This window comes from Cnephaeus nilssonii, assembly GCF_951640355.1.
Source record: "Cnephaeus nilssonii genome assembly, chromosome: 9".
Lineage (NCBI taxonomy): Eukaryota > Metazoa > Chordata > Mammalia > Chiroptera > Vespertilionidae > Cnephaeus > Cnephaeus nilssonii.
Window position 1 is genome coordinate 35,501,428 of NC_137080.1, and position 15,591 is coordinate 35,517,018.

The 15,591-nt window shown below is 38.7% G+C and overlaps 1 protein-coding gene across 2 annotated transcripts in view; it reads left to right on the forward strand.

The window, feature by feature from the left end:
* Positions 1-15,591, forward strand: part of LAMA4 (laminin subunit alpha 4) — a 137,279-nt gene that overhangs the window by 96,244 nt on the left and 25,444 nt on the right. For both annotated transcript variants that reach the window (XM_079780270.1, XM_079780271.1), the window contains exons 17-27: positions 476-592; positions 2,157-2,336; positions 3,587-3,726; positions 6,399-6,572; positions 7,486-7,631; positions 8,070-8,232; positions 9,080-9,213; positions 9,680-9,851; positions 11,882-12,013; positions 13,117-13,259; positions 15,109-15,247. In XM_079780270.1, the coding sequence (XP_079636396.1) occupies positions 476-592; positions 2,157-2,336; positions 3,587-3,726; positions 6,399-6,572; positions 7,486-7,631; positions 8,070-8,232; positions 9,080-9,213; positions 9,680-9,851; positions 11,882-12,013; positions 13,117-13,259; positions 15,109-15,247 (1,640 nt within the window). The remainder of the gene's footprint in view (positions 1-475; positions 593-2,156; positions 2,337-3,586; positions 3,727-6,398; positions 6,573-7,485; positions 7,632-8,069; positions 8,233-9,079; positions 9,214-9,679; positions 9,852-11,881; positions 12,014-13,116; positions 13,260-15,108; positions 15,248-15,591) is intronic.

The window sequence follows — 15,591 nt, forward strand, 5'->3', positions numbered from 1 at the left end:
AAATTTAGAAACAGAGAGAGAGAAAATCAGAATAGTGGTCATCTTTGGGTAACCTCAGAATTCTTAGGAAATTGTAAGGGTGCTAAAATAACATTCTGTTTTCTTGACCTGGACTCTGGTTATATTTTATGTTTGGTTTACGAAAATTCATCAAGATGTGCATTTATAATGTGTGCCCTTTTCAAGATGCATGCTGTGTATCAATTAAAATTTTATTAAAACAATTCAGAAAAAAGAATTACTCTTACATAACCAGCCATCACCATAAATCACTCTCATGCAGCTTACAAGTTTTCTGCAAACCTGTACCTCTTAATCAAAATGCCACTTTCCAGAGCTGGTGTTCTATGGTCATGTCATATTCACAATGCTGCAGGTGACTCCATGGTGCAATCAGAATTTCTCTTGTTGAAATGGAGTTTTTTCTCCTGGCATTCTGGCCTCACTGGTACTTCCTTCGGCTTCTTCTCCACAGGCAATGAGGAGGCTGTGGCTGACACCAGCAGGCGCGTGGGGGGAGCCGTAGCAAGAAAGAGTGCCCTTAAAAGCAGATTAAATGATGCCGTTAAGCAACTACAAGCCACAGAAAGAGGTAAGGATCGGACAGAACTTAAGCCTCATCTGTTTGTTCACTGGTATTAGATAAACCTTTGAGGAAGAAGGAGGTGATTCTTTGCTTCTCAATCTTTTTATAAATAAATATTGTTTTCTGATGACAAAAGAAACTATGTTCATTACACACACACAAAAAGAAAATTCTAGGAAACTACACCACCTAAGGGTGACCATTAAATTTGAGAGAATTTTCCTCCAAGTGTGTGTGTGTGTGTGTGTGTGTGTGTGTGTGTGTGTGTGTGTGTTTTCATCGAATCATACTGCTTTTACGCACTGTTCGGTAACCTACTTTGTTATGAACATCCAAATATGGTTATTGGGTTTCTCTGGCCCCAACTGTACACAGCTGCCCTCTGTTACATGCCACATCATTTTTATAGTGAAGCAGGGAGGCCAGTGAGCGAAAGAGAGAAACAAGGGCGCTCATCTTGCCTAATCTGAGACTACAGTGGTGTTTTAGAAAGACGTGATTGGAAGCAGATGTGCCTTCCCAGCAGTGAGAGCTAAACAGGACCACACGGTGTGGATGCCCTACCACAGGAACAAATCCAGCTCAGTGCACTAGCTCACGCCAGCCCTGCCGGAGGGTGTCATCCACAGGCAGTCCTGTGGTCAGCACCATCAGGGCTCTCACATGCTAGGCTCTAGGCTGTGTCACCCACATTATCTCGCGTGGGAAGGTATCACCATAACTTAACCTTTAGGCTGCTGTGAACCCGAGGCTTGTCAAGGTTATGGAACTTGCTCCAAAAGGCACAGTTCCCAAAGCAAACCCGGGATTCAACGCTGCTTCCACCAGCGTTCAGAGCATATACAGTTGAATTAAACGTTTCTCCGCTTTTAAAAAACTGAAGCTACAACCTGTCCTGAGTGATTTTTAATTGTTTTTGTTACAGAAATAATACATGAGCATTTTAGGAAAATTAGAAAATAGAGATGAGAAGAAAGAATAAGGGAAGAAAAATATTTTATAATCTCATACCTAGGAAAAAGAGCATTTTGTTGTAAACATATTACTTTAAATATGTAGATTTTTAATGAAGTTGAATTTCACTATATATTTTAAACTTGCTTTTCTTATTCAAAAATACATTTTCTTATCAATTTACTTCTGTATTAGAGCATCATTTTTATGGCAAAAATTGTTCCACATAGAAGAAAGTGATATTTACAATCAATTTAAGACACAAACATGTTATGAGTTATCTCTCATATGAATTTTCTGTGACTTTCTCACCAGGTCTCTAACCCGAACAAATACTAATTACTTTTTCATTGACCTCTCACTAGAAAGTGTTTTCAATGCACTACAAGATTTTAATGAGACTTTAGAGTCTTTCAAGCTCACTTAGTAATACTGCTTACAGTAGTCTTGTGCGCCTAACTTACATCATAATTGACATATGTTTAAATATCTTCGTTTGGCTTAAAAGCTCAACATTTAATAAGGTCTGTGTCACCCAGTGAATAAATGGCTGTTAATGCTCCCAACAAGTGCCCTGCTTCTCTGCAAAGTGAGTGTCCTTGTGCTCTGTGTGAAGGTGACGCTCAGCAGCGCCTGGGTCAGTCCAAGCTGGCCACCGAGGAGGCAAACAGGACGACGATGGGAGTCCAGCAGGCCACCGCCCCGATGGCCGACCACCTCACCAACTGGTCACAGAACCTTCAAAAGTTTGACTCTTTCGCTTACAACACTGCAGTGGACTCTGCCAGAGATGCAGGTATCCCTTAGGAATGTCTCAATGTGCATCCAGTTGAGGAACTGGCCATTGAACTCTGCACATATTTTAAGAAGCAGTTTCCTTCCTTTGGGTTTCAGATTGGAATACTGTAGAAGTTAGCTTACAAAAGGAGAAAAACTTTTGCTCAGTTCGTCTATCAACATGTGTGTGTACATATGAAATCTATGTATTTCACATAAACACTAAATATATTGGTTAAGAGTCATGACTATTTTCTATGTAAAATATGGTAGCATTTGTTTTTATCAATGTAAGCCTGATTCTTTCAGGAAGAAGGTCAATCACATGTTGGAGTAAATAATATTCACAATCTTGCTTCTGGGAAAAAAATTTACTAAACAGCATTGATTTTACTAAAGAGCATTCCTTTATCCTTATCCCAAAAAATCAGGCTATTACCAACAAGTAGTGAATATGGCCAAATATAACTGAAGCTTCTCACCAAGATGACAGTTTGTTGGCTAACTTGAACACAAATTTATAGCAATGAAAAGGAAATATTTAGATGCCTACCTCATTTATTTAGTTACACATACATATTATGTTAAAACCACATATTATTTGAGTAATTCTTTTTCCAGTCTCATATTTCTTAAAAGTGTTTTTATTGAGTTTTAGAGAGATAGGAAAGGAGAGAGATATAGAAATATCAATGAGAGAGAAACATCTATTGGCTGCCTCCTATATGGCCCCCAACGACAACCGAGCCCACAACCTGGGCAAGTCCTGACCAGGAATCGAACCTGCGACCTCTCGGTGCATGGGTCAACGCTCAACCACTCTGAGTGCTCCCTTGTCTCCTGCATCTGCCTCCACCTCTGCTGGGACTGCTGCAGCAGCAGTGTGACCTGTGGATGAGCGTCCTGGGAAGCAACCTCTCCACCTGCTTTTGCCCCGAATTTTTAAAGCTGTTATATCAGTAATATGAGAAATGCGAACACCCTGTGTGTGGTGAAAAGAACATCTGCATATTTATTGTGGATCCTGCCCTTCAGACATGTGCTTTATAAGTCAGCTTGCTCTGCATACATTTATAAATCAGTATGTGCTGTAAATGTCACAAAAGAGAAATTAATTATGCCTTGGGCTTAACTATTCATTTTGCAGGATTAAAAATAATTTCTTATAGTTCTACCAGAAGTAATCATATGTTTGTTTCTTCACCTTATTCCTGAAGTGTAATCAATAATGAGATATTTACGCAAGTGATTAATTTTTATTAACTGCAGTAAGGAATCTGACAGAGGTTGTCCCTCAGCTCCTGGACCAGCTTCGCACAGTTGAGCAGAAGCGGCCTGCAAGCAACGTTTCCGCCAGCATCCAGAGGATCCGAGAGCTCATTGCTCAGACCAGAAGTGTTGCCAGCAAGGTAAGCCATGAAAAGGCTCATCATTATTGATCACTGGGAGACAATGAGAACATGAAGAGCAGCTCCCAGGTCCACGGTTCTCAGCTCCCTCTGTTCATCAGAATCACATGAAGAGCTTTGAAAACTAAACCCTTTCCTGGTCCCAAGCTCAGAGCAATAGATCAGGCTCTCGAGAGAAAGGGTTCAGCACCTGTATTTCTTAAAGCTCCCCAGGGATTCTAACGCATAGCCACGACTTAAGACCACACACTTATACTTAGTTTTATAAACCTAGTCAACATGGTTTATACAACAAAAGAAATCAAGTGAAGCCAACAACAATAAAAGACATAATTATTATTATTATTATTCATTTTAACAGTTATTTTAGTGCAATTGCTATATGGAATAATCTTGCCCATCTATCTCTTCAGAGAATTTTCTGGTACAACACAGAGGATTGTGTTGTACACAAAGCTTTTACTGACCCCTCCACAGGCTTAACTGAGGAATTACATACCAGCTAAACTGAATAATCTCAAAAAAGCCCTATTCTGAGGTGCTTATACAGAAGCAGCACAGCAACTGGTATAACCAGCACTAGTGTTGGTAGGAATATAGCGTGACACAACAATTAACATTTGCAGTGTGGTGGAACAGGGCTTGTTCTTAGCCTTCTTTTTTTTTTAATCTTTATTGTTGAAAGTATTACCTATGTCCCCTTTATCCGCCCCCCACTCACCTCTTCTAGCCTGCCCCTGCCCCAGACCTCACCACCCTATTGTCTGTGTCCATGGGTTATTCATATCCTATATAATAAAAGCCTAATATGCAAATCGACTGAACTGTGGAACAACCGGCGAGACAACCAGTCACTATGACGTGCACTGACCACCAGGGGGTGGATGCTCAATGCAGGAGCTGCCCGCAGCCCACAGGCCCTGACCCAGCAGCGGTTGGGGGCGGGGGGGGGGGGGGGAGGGGAGAAACGCGAGGCCAGTGAGCAGGCAGCACCAGGTCAGCCAAGGAGGGTTCCAGCAGGATCCCCCAATTGCCCCACCAGTCGCCCCACAGATCAGCCCTGATTGCCAGCCAGCAACATAGGGACCCTACCATTCACAAATTTCATGCACCGGGCCTCTAGTATGCATATAAGTTCTTTGGTTGATCTCTTCCCACCCACCCACCCTCCCCCAACTTCCCTCTGAGATTCTTTTTAATTTATTCTTTATTGATTTATAGACCAGCAACATTTTTTACAACCAAATTATATTATGTTATTTTCTCAGTTGAGAATTGGCCTGAACAGACTATTGGCCCGAATTACTTACAGAAAAAAAGAGTTAGAATTTAATTATTTTGTAGTAGAGAGAGATAATGATTGTTAAATATACCCACCTTTTAAATGATATATGGTAATTGATTTCACACCACAAATTACCTTTTTAAGATACCATGGAGAACATTTCAAAAAAGGTTTATCATCAAGAAATGGCATTTCCAAAGCTAAGTTTTCTTTGAGTGCTTTCTGGTAGTTTTATTCATACGGAGTAGAATTTGGGGGCCTTAAAAACCTAAAACCATTTTCTAAAGAGAGTCTTGGCAATGACTCTGGAGCCCACGAGGCTCCTCAAAGTGAGATCTTTCTGTGTAGATAAGACATCCTTCTCTGACTCTCAATTTTTATGTTAATCCCACACACTGTTTGATGGTTTATTAACATGCATTAATGTTTAACCAGCTGACAACATAGGACAGCTGTACTGTAGGCACCTGGTAATATAATCTTGAGCTCACTCACCATCAGTATTTACCAAATCAATATTAATTAATTGATGTAAATACATCCAATCATTCAGAAATATTTGCATAAATGGCATGGATCTACACAGTCTATCTTCTTCTAAATACTTGAAAATCATCTCAAATCCATTTAGCATATCATACTGGGCCTCTTACAAATGCATTTACTGAAATGTGCTTTGTTGTGATGCCTTTCCGCGAATCATTATAAGACACATATTGATGAATTCATTCTTAGAATTATTGTAATGATAGAGCCAGGCACTGGAATGCATTTTATAGTTATTGTCTTATTTCATTCTCACAGCAAACTTATTGTGCTCATTTTACAGATGAGGAAACTGAAGGTTAAGTGATTGTTTGAGTTACATGGCTAGTAAGCGACAGAGCCAGGTTTCAAGACTCTGTTTCAGACTTCAAAGCTGAGTCTAGGCCCCTCCCAACTGTCCACATTGCAGTCAAGGGTGTTGCTTACAGCCTCGCCCCACGCTCCTCTTTTGAAGACCCTGGAGAGAAATTCTTAACTGTACTAGTACCCAGTGTTAGTTATACTTCTCCTGACGAGTTCATTGTTGTTGATCTTATAGGTCTTGTGAATTGTATAACTAAGTATCCCTTCGAGCTGCTTAATTCACCTCAATCAAGTATGTAGTTCATTGTGGAATTCCTATGTATCCTCATTCTTAGACTTACTTTGTCACCATATTTTAAACTTAAACTATTATATTACAATATGCCTTAAATCCTTCGTTCGAGGAGGTGAGGACATGAGCAAATGAAGCATGGAGGAGAGGAGAGTTCAGAGACCCCATCAGGAATGAGGGAGACCCACTGAGAACCATGCCCATTTCTGCAGCGTACTTTTAATGGGATGATTTTTGTAACTCCAGATCCAAGTCTCCATGATGTTTGATGGGCAGTCTGCAGTCGAAGTGCACCCTAAAGCCAGGATAGATGACTTAAGGACCTTCACGTCCCTGAGCCTGTACGTGAAACCTCCTGTGAAGCAGCCAGAACTGGCTGGGATTGCAGATCAGTTTATCCTATATCTCGGAAGCAAAAACGTAAGAGCATGAGGTTTTATTTATATTTTTCATTTGTTGCGGGGGTTTTTTTCCTTATTTTTCAATGACAGTTTGCATTCAATATTATTTTGTATTAGTTTCAGGTGTACAGCACAGTGGTTAGATAATCATATACTTTACAAAGTGTTTCCTCCAACATTGCCAGTACCCACCTGGCACCATACACAGTTAGCACAATATTATTGACTATGCTAGTATTCCCAATGCTTGACTTTACACCCTTGTGACTAGTTTGTAACTACCAATTTATAATTCTTAAAAGGAGAGAATACTATTAAAAGGAAAAATTGGTGCTTTTCCTTTGCTTTACAACAAAGCTACCCTATCCCAACAACAAAATTCCCATTCTGATATCTCGAAAAGTATAGAGCATTTTAGTGCCAAGACTAAAATAGCGATTTAAAGGCAAGTGATTCCTTTTGTGTGGGATACCCCTGGGCTTGCTTTCTATCAGCCTCACACTGCTATCTCTGAGGACTCTGAATGTAGCATTTTGAAGACTTTCAGAATACAGAGGCCTATTTTGTTTAAAGATGTGTAGCAATTGGTATTGGCAAGCTGCATTATATCCCTGCTTAACTAAACAAGGTTAGCATACTCCCGGCAGCCATCAAATGTCCTTAAGCCTGCAGTTGCTTGCCTCCCTGTCCAGATGCACTTGGACAAGGCTGGGATGTGGGGAGTGGGGAGGACAGCAGACTGATGCAGCCACAGGGAGGATGGAGAGGAAGAGATGTTGCATAATCTATCAGGAACTTTGGTTATAAATCCAAGACAGACATGCCTGGATAAAACCAAGTATTGGAATTGCTTATTGTCCTTTAAAGAAATGAAAACAAAAGATGATATTCACTCACTTGTATTTTATTTAAGTGACTTATTGACATTTCAGGCCAAAAAAGAGTATATGGGTCTTGCAATCAAAAACGATAACCTGGTGTATGTCTATAATTTGGGAACTAAGGATGTAGAAATTCCCCTGGACTCCAAGCCTGTCAGTTCATGGCCTGCTTACTTCAGCATCGTCAAGATTGAAAGGTAAAGTGAATGCATGACACAGGACTGTGTGCACATTGTATAAGGCACACACACAAATCACTCACAGTCTTCCTGCGGAAGTTGTTAAGTAGCATTTTCTTTCCTCTATTCTTCCTCCTCTTTCTTCCATTATTTCCTATACTCCTTTCCAAATATCTTATTGAAAAACAAGAGGTTAGAAAAATAGTCATCATTTTTAAAAAGCAATCTGATTATTAGATTTTTTTTATCTGGTCTATCCATGAATTAATTATGAGATGGAATGTCTTTTTCTTTTCTCTTCCCATTGATTGCTGACATTATATAACTGCTTATGAATGTGACAAAATCAGATCACCAGTTCTGTGACAAGGAAACATTAACATTTTGACATTAAAAAATATGTATTTTCTATAAATTATCAGGCTAATAAAGAGTAAAAATTCTTTATCTCAACAGGGTAGGAAAACATGGAAAGGTGTTTTTAACAGTCCCAAGTCTCAGTAGCACTGCAGAGGAGAAGTTTATTAAAAAGGGGGAGTTTGCAGGGGATGACTCCTTGTTGGATCTGGACCCGGAGGACACTGTGTTTTATGTTGGTGGTGTGCCTTCAAACTTCAAGGTAAGCTTTCCAGCTATATTTTTGCTTTGCAAATCTACAGTGGTTGTTTTCAAAAGTCTGTAAGACCTACAATGATTTGGGGATGGGAAAGAAATCTTGATATTTTAAGAAAGAGCTTAGCTCAGTGGGTAGTAGATTTCTGAACCAGGATTTATAAATATGGTCTCTGCTACCCACATTTTCATAGTGTCAGATGCATTCAAGCTTTAGCTAACACTGGACTATCAATTCATTTCATTCTGACACATTAATAAGTCAATAATAGTATCTCCTCCTACTGCAGAAGTATCTGTACTTTCTGAGTTTGTATCTAGCTTTCAGGTTCACAGATGATAGTTTCAAAAATTTAGTTATCTCAACTAATATAAGCATAAAATAAAATATAAAGGGGGGTGAGATCTAGGGGGGCATGTGAGACCCGATGAAAGGCAAATAAAGGAAAGGACCAAGAAGATAGTTGATCTAGGATTCGTTTCCAGAACTGTTATTTACTAGTTATAGGCACATTATTGAGCCTCAGAATTACTTCCTCTTTCTATGAGGACAGAACTAATTACTTCACAGACTGGTGTAAGGATTGACTTGGGTCATGAATTCACTGTCCAGTGGGTAACAGGCACATAGTATATGCTCAATAAATCCCACCCTCTCTGCTAAGATATGTACAACAGAAAAATCATGATGGATCTAAATGATCTGGCATGGAGTAGACACAACTCAGGGCTGGAAAGATATCTATACCAATGGACAGATCTCCTGGACTTGCTGTTTGTTTCATTACATGTCCTGTGTGGCCCAGGTGAAATGTGATCCTGGGACAATTAACTTTGCTTTGTCTGTTGCACAGCTTCCTGCCAGCTTAAACCTGCCTGGCTTCCTTGGCTGCCTGGAATTGGCCACTTTGAATAATGATGTGATCAGCTTGTACAACTTTAAGCACATATATAATATGGATACCTCCAAATCAGTGCCCTGTGCCAGGTAAGAAAGTGTTAAGAGTGCGAAGACTTTGCTAGCCATGAAAGAGCAGCAGGGAAACACATGTGGGTCAATATTCAGATTCCCAGTCTTTTCTTGGGGGAAACGAGTTTGGAAACTGATAATAGTCATGCCTGCAAAACACTTTTTAGGTTTTCTCTGCCATAGATGAATATGCACAATTATAAAAAGTGATAAACAACTTGTTTGCAGCTTTGATTTCGGATTCCAGAGACTGAGATTTCACTAGAGACTTCTGTTGTCTTAGCACAAAGGTTAGAGAAGAAATCCATTAAAAACAATTCATTTAACTTACCAACAAATGCCTCTGTACGTCACCCATGCAGACATCACAACTTCATTTAAGTGCTGGAAGGTCCAAGGAAGATGTTATGAGATGGGTTAAAAGGGCCTCACTTGAGAAGCATATCATTGTAATGTTTATATGATCCTTGCGTTTTTATTTCAGAGATAAACTGGCCTTTACTCAGAGTCGGGCTGCCAGCTATTTCTTTGATGGCTCAAGTTATGCCGTGGTTAGGGATATCACCAGGAGAGGGAAATTTGGTCAGGTGACTCGTTTTGACATAGAAGTTCGAACACCAGCTGACAATGGACTTGTGCTCCTGATGGTCAATGGAGTGAGTAAAAAACAAAAGTCCTACATTTTCTTTATTTCCTTTACTTTCTGCTATGCATATTTCTAGGAACCTTCCAAGGTTGTGTCATGCCATCAAACTGGTTTTAGTTTAGAAATCAAACCTGGATTATTTCCTTCAGTGAAGTGATGTCAGCAATAAGTAAAGCAGCCCTAAATGCATTTCTCTGCACTACACTTTTGGATGTATATTAAATATATCCTCTTTAATATACTGAAGGAATTTTGAAGAAAATCAGTGCCAAGAATTAGGAAAACTGTGTATCTATGGAAATTTAACACTGACTTTTTAAATCATATGCCCTAATCAGTAAAAAAAAAAAAAAAAAAAATAACAAAATAACACTTTGCATGTCTACTATATATGTATGTGTATATCCTATCTAATAAAGAGGGGAATATGCAAATTGCCATCATACCATCACAAAGGTGGCGGCGCCCATAGCCACAAGATGGTGGCGCCCAGTCCCCTCAGCCCCGCCAGAGTCCCCCAGTCCTTTCAGCCCTGCTGGGGGAGGAGGGGCAACAGGCGCATGGTGCGGCCAGACCTGCCCTCACCCTCCCAGCCACCCAGGGCCAGCCCAAGGTGCAGGCAAGCCTCAGATGGCAGCTGCTCAGCCACCCAGGGCTGCCTGAGGCTCAGGTAACCCGGGCCAGCCAAGGCTTGCGCTGCCGGCAGTGGCAGCAACAGAGGTGTGATGGGGGCATCGCCTTCCCCTGATCACCAGGTTACCTTCCGCCCCTGAGGGCTCCCAGACTGTGAGAGGGGGCATGCCAGGCTGAGGGACCGCCCCTCCCGTGAATGAATTTTCATGCATCAGGCCTCTAATATACATATAAACATTTCTTTATTTATTATTGATTTGCATATGCCATATATGGATATAATACTTAAAACTGGGAATAAAAGACAATTTATATAAAGATAGTATTGAATAAAAATAAATGTTATTTTAAAATAAAGATAAAATTAGTTTTATTTGTTAATGATACAAAAATTATTGTTAATATCAGTGTTAAAACAATGTAATTAAATATGCTCAAGTATTGTTGAAAGTCTCATTAAACTCTTTGTGAAAGAATGATTCAAAAGTCTTGTCCTAAGACCAGTTTATTTCAATATTAAGTTTTATTGGACAAGATAAAATAAATAAAACTGTAAGAAGTGTATCGTTGGCTTTGTTTACTATATCATGATACCATTTTATAATCTCATTCACCAGTTGGTAAAAGTTGTCTTTGAAATTTGTCTGTACATTTCCAGCTTTCTTGATGTCAGTCTTACAAGCTGATCAGATAATGTCATTTTGTACACTTCGTGTTTAAGACCATTGGAAATCTTCATTTGAAAGATTTTAAAACAGATTAGAAATTTCTTTCCAGAAGTATTTTAATAGTGCAGATATGAGAGTTTTTATAGGAAGTATACATTCATTCTGCTCAACAAGTTCACTTAACAATAGAAAAATTTCCAAACCCTTTTTTTAAAAACCATAAATCCAGTGCTTCAAAATAATAAAGAAATTGACTTCTTTTTTAATATCCATATTTGTTGATAATTATTTAAGGGTTTTTTTTACATACTTTGGAATTAATGTTCAATATCACCAATGTTCCCTCTAAAATGAAATGCAATCACATGTATTGGCTTCTTATTGTTTTCAAATTTGCCTACAGAAAAGGCAGTTGAATACACATGGCCTATAACACTCTGTTTTTAAAAAATTTTAAAGGTCAATAAACATAAAATTTCATTAATTCATAGGTTAAATTAAAAAAACAACACAAGATAGTTGTTTTAAATTGTATATAAATATTAACATTTTGGAATGCTAATATAAAACATGACTGATGATGTGGATGTACTTGTAATTTTTAAGAACTTCATGAGACATCCTTACTCTTCAAACAACTTCAGTAATAAAGAATACAGTGTTATATTTCTCAAATTCAGCTAAATCTGCGCTTTTATAAGAGCAGATGCTCACATCTTATACATCCTTCTCTCTGCAGAGTATGTTTTTTAGCCTTGAAATGCGCAATGGTTACCTGCATGTGTTCTATGACTTTGGATTTAGCAACGGCCCTGTACATCTTGAAGACACTTTGAAGAAAGCTCAAATTAATGATGCAAAATACCATGAGGTACAAATCTTTGCAATTTGGGTAGTTTTTCCTGTTTGATTTGATTTTGTTTGAACTTATATCTATTGGTCTAATCCAATTGTCAACCTAGATAGGTAGAAAAGTAATTAAACTAAAAACCTTCACAGCTAAAGACTGGCTGAAGGGTTCTCATCTTCTTAACTCCAGGATAACATTTGCTTTAAAAAATGGCTTTTTTGGTCATATTGGCCTTACTAAGAAAGAGTCACTGAAAGATTCATTTTAGTTGCTTCATTAATCCAAAGGCTCCAATTATACTCAAATCATGATCACAGTGACACTCCTATAGAATCCTTCTAGAGAAAATGCCAGGTGTAATATACAGCCATTACTTTACTTATCCTTTGAGCCCCAGTAAATGTAAAAAGAATAGATATAAGTAAATAGAGGATCTCCTTTTAAATCACTTACCCAGAACTTAGAAAATACTAACACAGATTCCACATAAAGAGAACCCACAAAGAATGCTCTTTAGTCTTGAAATAGATGTTCAGCAGACTGATAACATGCTTCATCTATTTTTATTAAAAGTGACTTTAAATCTACAATTTAATAGAATGTAAAAAAGGCACAATATCTTTGAAGCTGAACTGAAATACAGAGAGTAAGAGGCTATATTTATCTTTTCAGTTAAAATTCCATAGCCTTCATGAGGATGGTTTGAAAAAAAAGATTATTTTAACTATTTCTCTGTATAGCATTTTCACAGATTTATTAAGGCTTCTCACTACGTTACCAAAAAATAACACCTGGTAACATGCAGGCTAGGGTCTATCCAGAAAGTACCTGTTTCCTAAATCTCCTCAAAGGGGCCACATAAACAAATTGGTCTCGTGACAGATTTTTCCTGGGCTAGCTCCTTCTCCACAAGGAAATCCTCCAGGAAATGTGAACTTCTGCATTTATCAGTAAGAGCTTTCATGTCTGTGAGTAAGAAAGGAAAATATATTCCCCATTTTGTGAACAAGCGTAAGAACATGGAAGTTCAATTGTTTCAACCAGAATAACTACAATATACTGTCATCTTCCAAAAGTTGATTGTTAAACAGTGACCAAGATTTACTACTTATTATTTCTCCCAGATTTCAATCATTTACCACAATGATAAGAAAATGATTTTGGTAGTTAACAGACGACATGTCAAGAGCATGGACAATGAAAAGATGAAAATACCTTTTACAGACATATACATTGGAGGGGCTCCCCCAGAAATCTTACAATCCAGGTAAGTTTTCTTTGTTAAGTGGTTATTTGTTCCTAACAATGTATTGGGCTGAGTATGCAACACCCAGGAATAGATCTAGTAAAAGGTTTAAGCTCCACCCTTGCTACTTCTACAGGTGCACAGGCACACGCACACACGTTTATGCACCTTTGGACCCCCTGCAGCCAGTCCTCATGACCCCCTTAAATTAGTATCTACTAGATGTGATCTACAGGTTTCTTTAATTATGTCCTGATACTCTTGTTTTAGTCTTAATTTAAATTTATTTGAATTCTCAAATAGCATCTGAGGGTAAACAATTTAAGCTTGCCCTAGCTGGTTTGGCTCAGTGGATAGAGCATTGGCCTGCAGACTAAATTGTCCTGGGTTCAATTCCAGTCAAGGGCACATGCCTGGGTTGCAGGCTCCACCCCCAGTAGGGGGTGTGCAGGAGGCAGCCAATCAATGATTCTCTCTCATCATTGATGTTTCTATCTCTCTCTTCTGCTCCCTTCCTCTCTGAAATCAATTTAAAAAAATTTTAAGCTTATCTAAGGGTTTGTGAATTATGTATAATGAAGCTATTCTAATATATTAAAAAAATTCACTGTCTCTTATGATCAATTCATAGCATCAGAGACCTTTAGACTGAGAGACATATTTTAGTCCAGTGGTTCTCAACCCTGGTTCTCATTCAAATAACCTAGGTAGCTTTTATAAACACCATTGTCCATGATCGCTCTCCAGAAATTCTGAATGCTCTGAGATAAGGCCACAATATAATATTAAAAACAAAATAAAACCCTTCCTTCAAACCTCTCTTTGAATAAATCTATGGTTACCTCTGAATTAAAAAAAATTAATGACTTCAAATTTTATAAAGGTTTTCCTTATTTTGAATGACAACTAGTGCCATTCCCCTTCCACATCACAATGCTTCATATTTTTCAAAGGCTCCCCAAGCTTCCTTTTCTAAATAAATAGCCTCTTCAGTCCTCCAACCATGCCACATTGGACCTTTAACCACCATGGTTACCACTATGTGCACCTCAATCTGTCCATCAGTACGGCCTTCCCTGTGTGGTCTTGTCTGAGCACAATATAGAGAACTTTTACTCCTTAGTTTGGCTAGTGTTCATCTAAAGTACACTGAAGGCATTGTAACTTGATCAAAACTAACTTCATATCCATTCAATATTTGATAACATGTTCTTGGGGACTCCTATATACTGGGCATGGTATAGGTAGTAGGACTACAGCACTGAGGAAAATGCCAGCCCTGATCTTATAGATAAAGGATTTCTTACTCTCCTAGTGATCCCAAGGCCTAACATTCACACTAGCCTTAGCTGATTACAGTGTGTTGCAAATAAAGCCAAGAAGATAAGTTTATGACCCATGTGGATTAGTGGAAGGCTGAAGACTGGGTTTTCTTCCTAACTTAACCGGTTATGACATAAGAAATTAATGTTTCTTAGTTTACTTTTATAGCTTACATGTGAAATTGCCAAGAATTAACCTTTTTTTCAAATATATTTTTATTGATTTCAGAGAAGAAGGGAGCGGGAGAGAGAGATAGAAACATCAATGATGAGAGATAATCATTGATCAGCTGCCTCCTGCATGCCCCCTACTGGGGATTGAGCCCACAACCCAGGCATGTGTCCTGAAGGAAAATCAAACTGTGACCTCCTGGTTCATAGGTCAACGCTCAACTACTAAGCCACACTGGCTGGGCAAGAATTGACCATTTTTTACCTTTAAATGTTAGTTATAAATGATTTTAAATACTATTAAATTGCATCACCTATATATGTAGGGTGGCATCATCATCAGGGCTATATTAGTGAAGACTAATTTTCTTTCCCAGGACTCTAAGAACACACCTCCCCCTAGATATCAACTTCAGGGGATGCATGAAGGGTTTCCAGTTCCAAAAGAAAGACTTCAATTTATTAGAGCAGACAGAAACCCTGGGAGTTGGTTATGGATGCCCAGAAGACTCTCTTGTAAGTACCAATCAATCAAAAGCTTTTTAATAATAATAAATAAAAACAACACTTATCACTCTCAAAAGCTATACAGCTCTTTTCAGCTTCCTTGTAATTCTAGGAATCATTAAGCCAGGAAGGCTCATGGGGTGCCTCTGGGACTTGTCCAGTGGGCTCAGTTTTCTATCAGTGTGGCTTCCAAAGCCCAGAGAGGCTGTGAGAGCACTGTTACTACTCAGGGCTGAGGAAGGGAAGACGTTGAAACCCCACCTGTTAGAGGCCCACAGAGGGAAGGTTAATATGCCTGAATTTCAGTACAAACCAGAAGGTTTTTTAAAAAAAAAACAACTATTAATATAGAA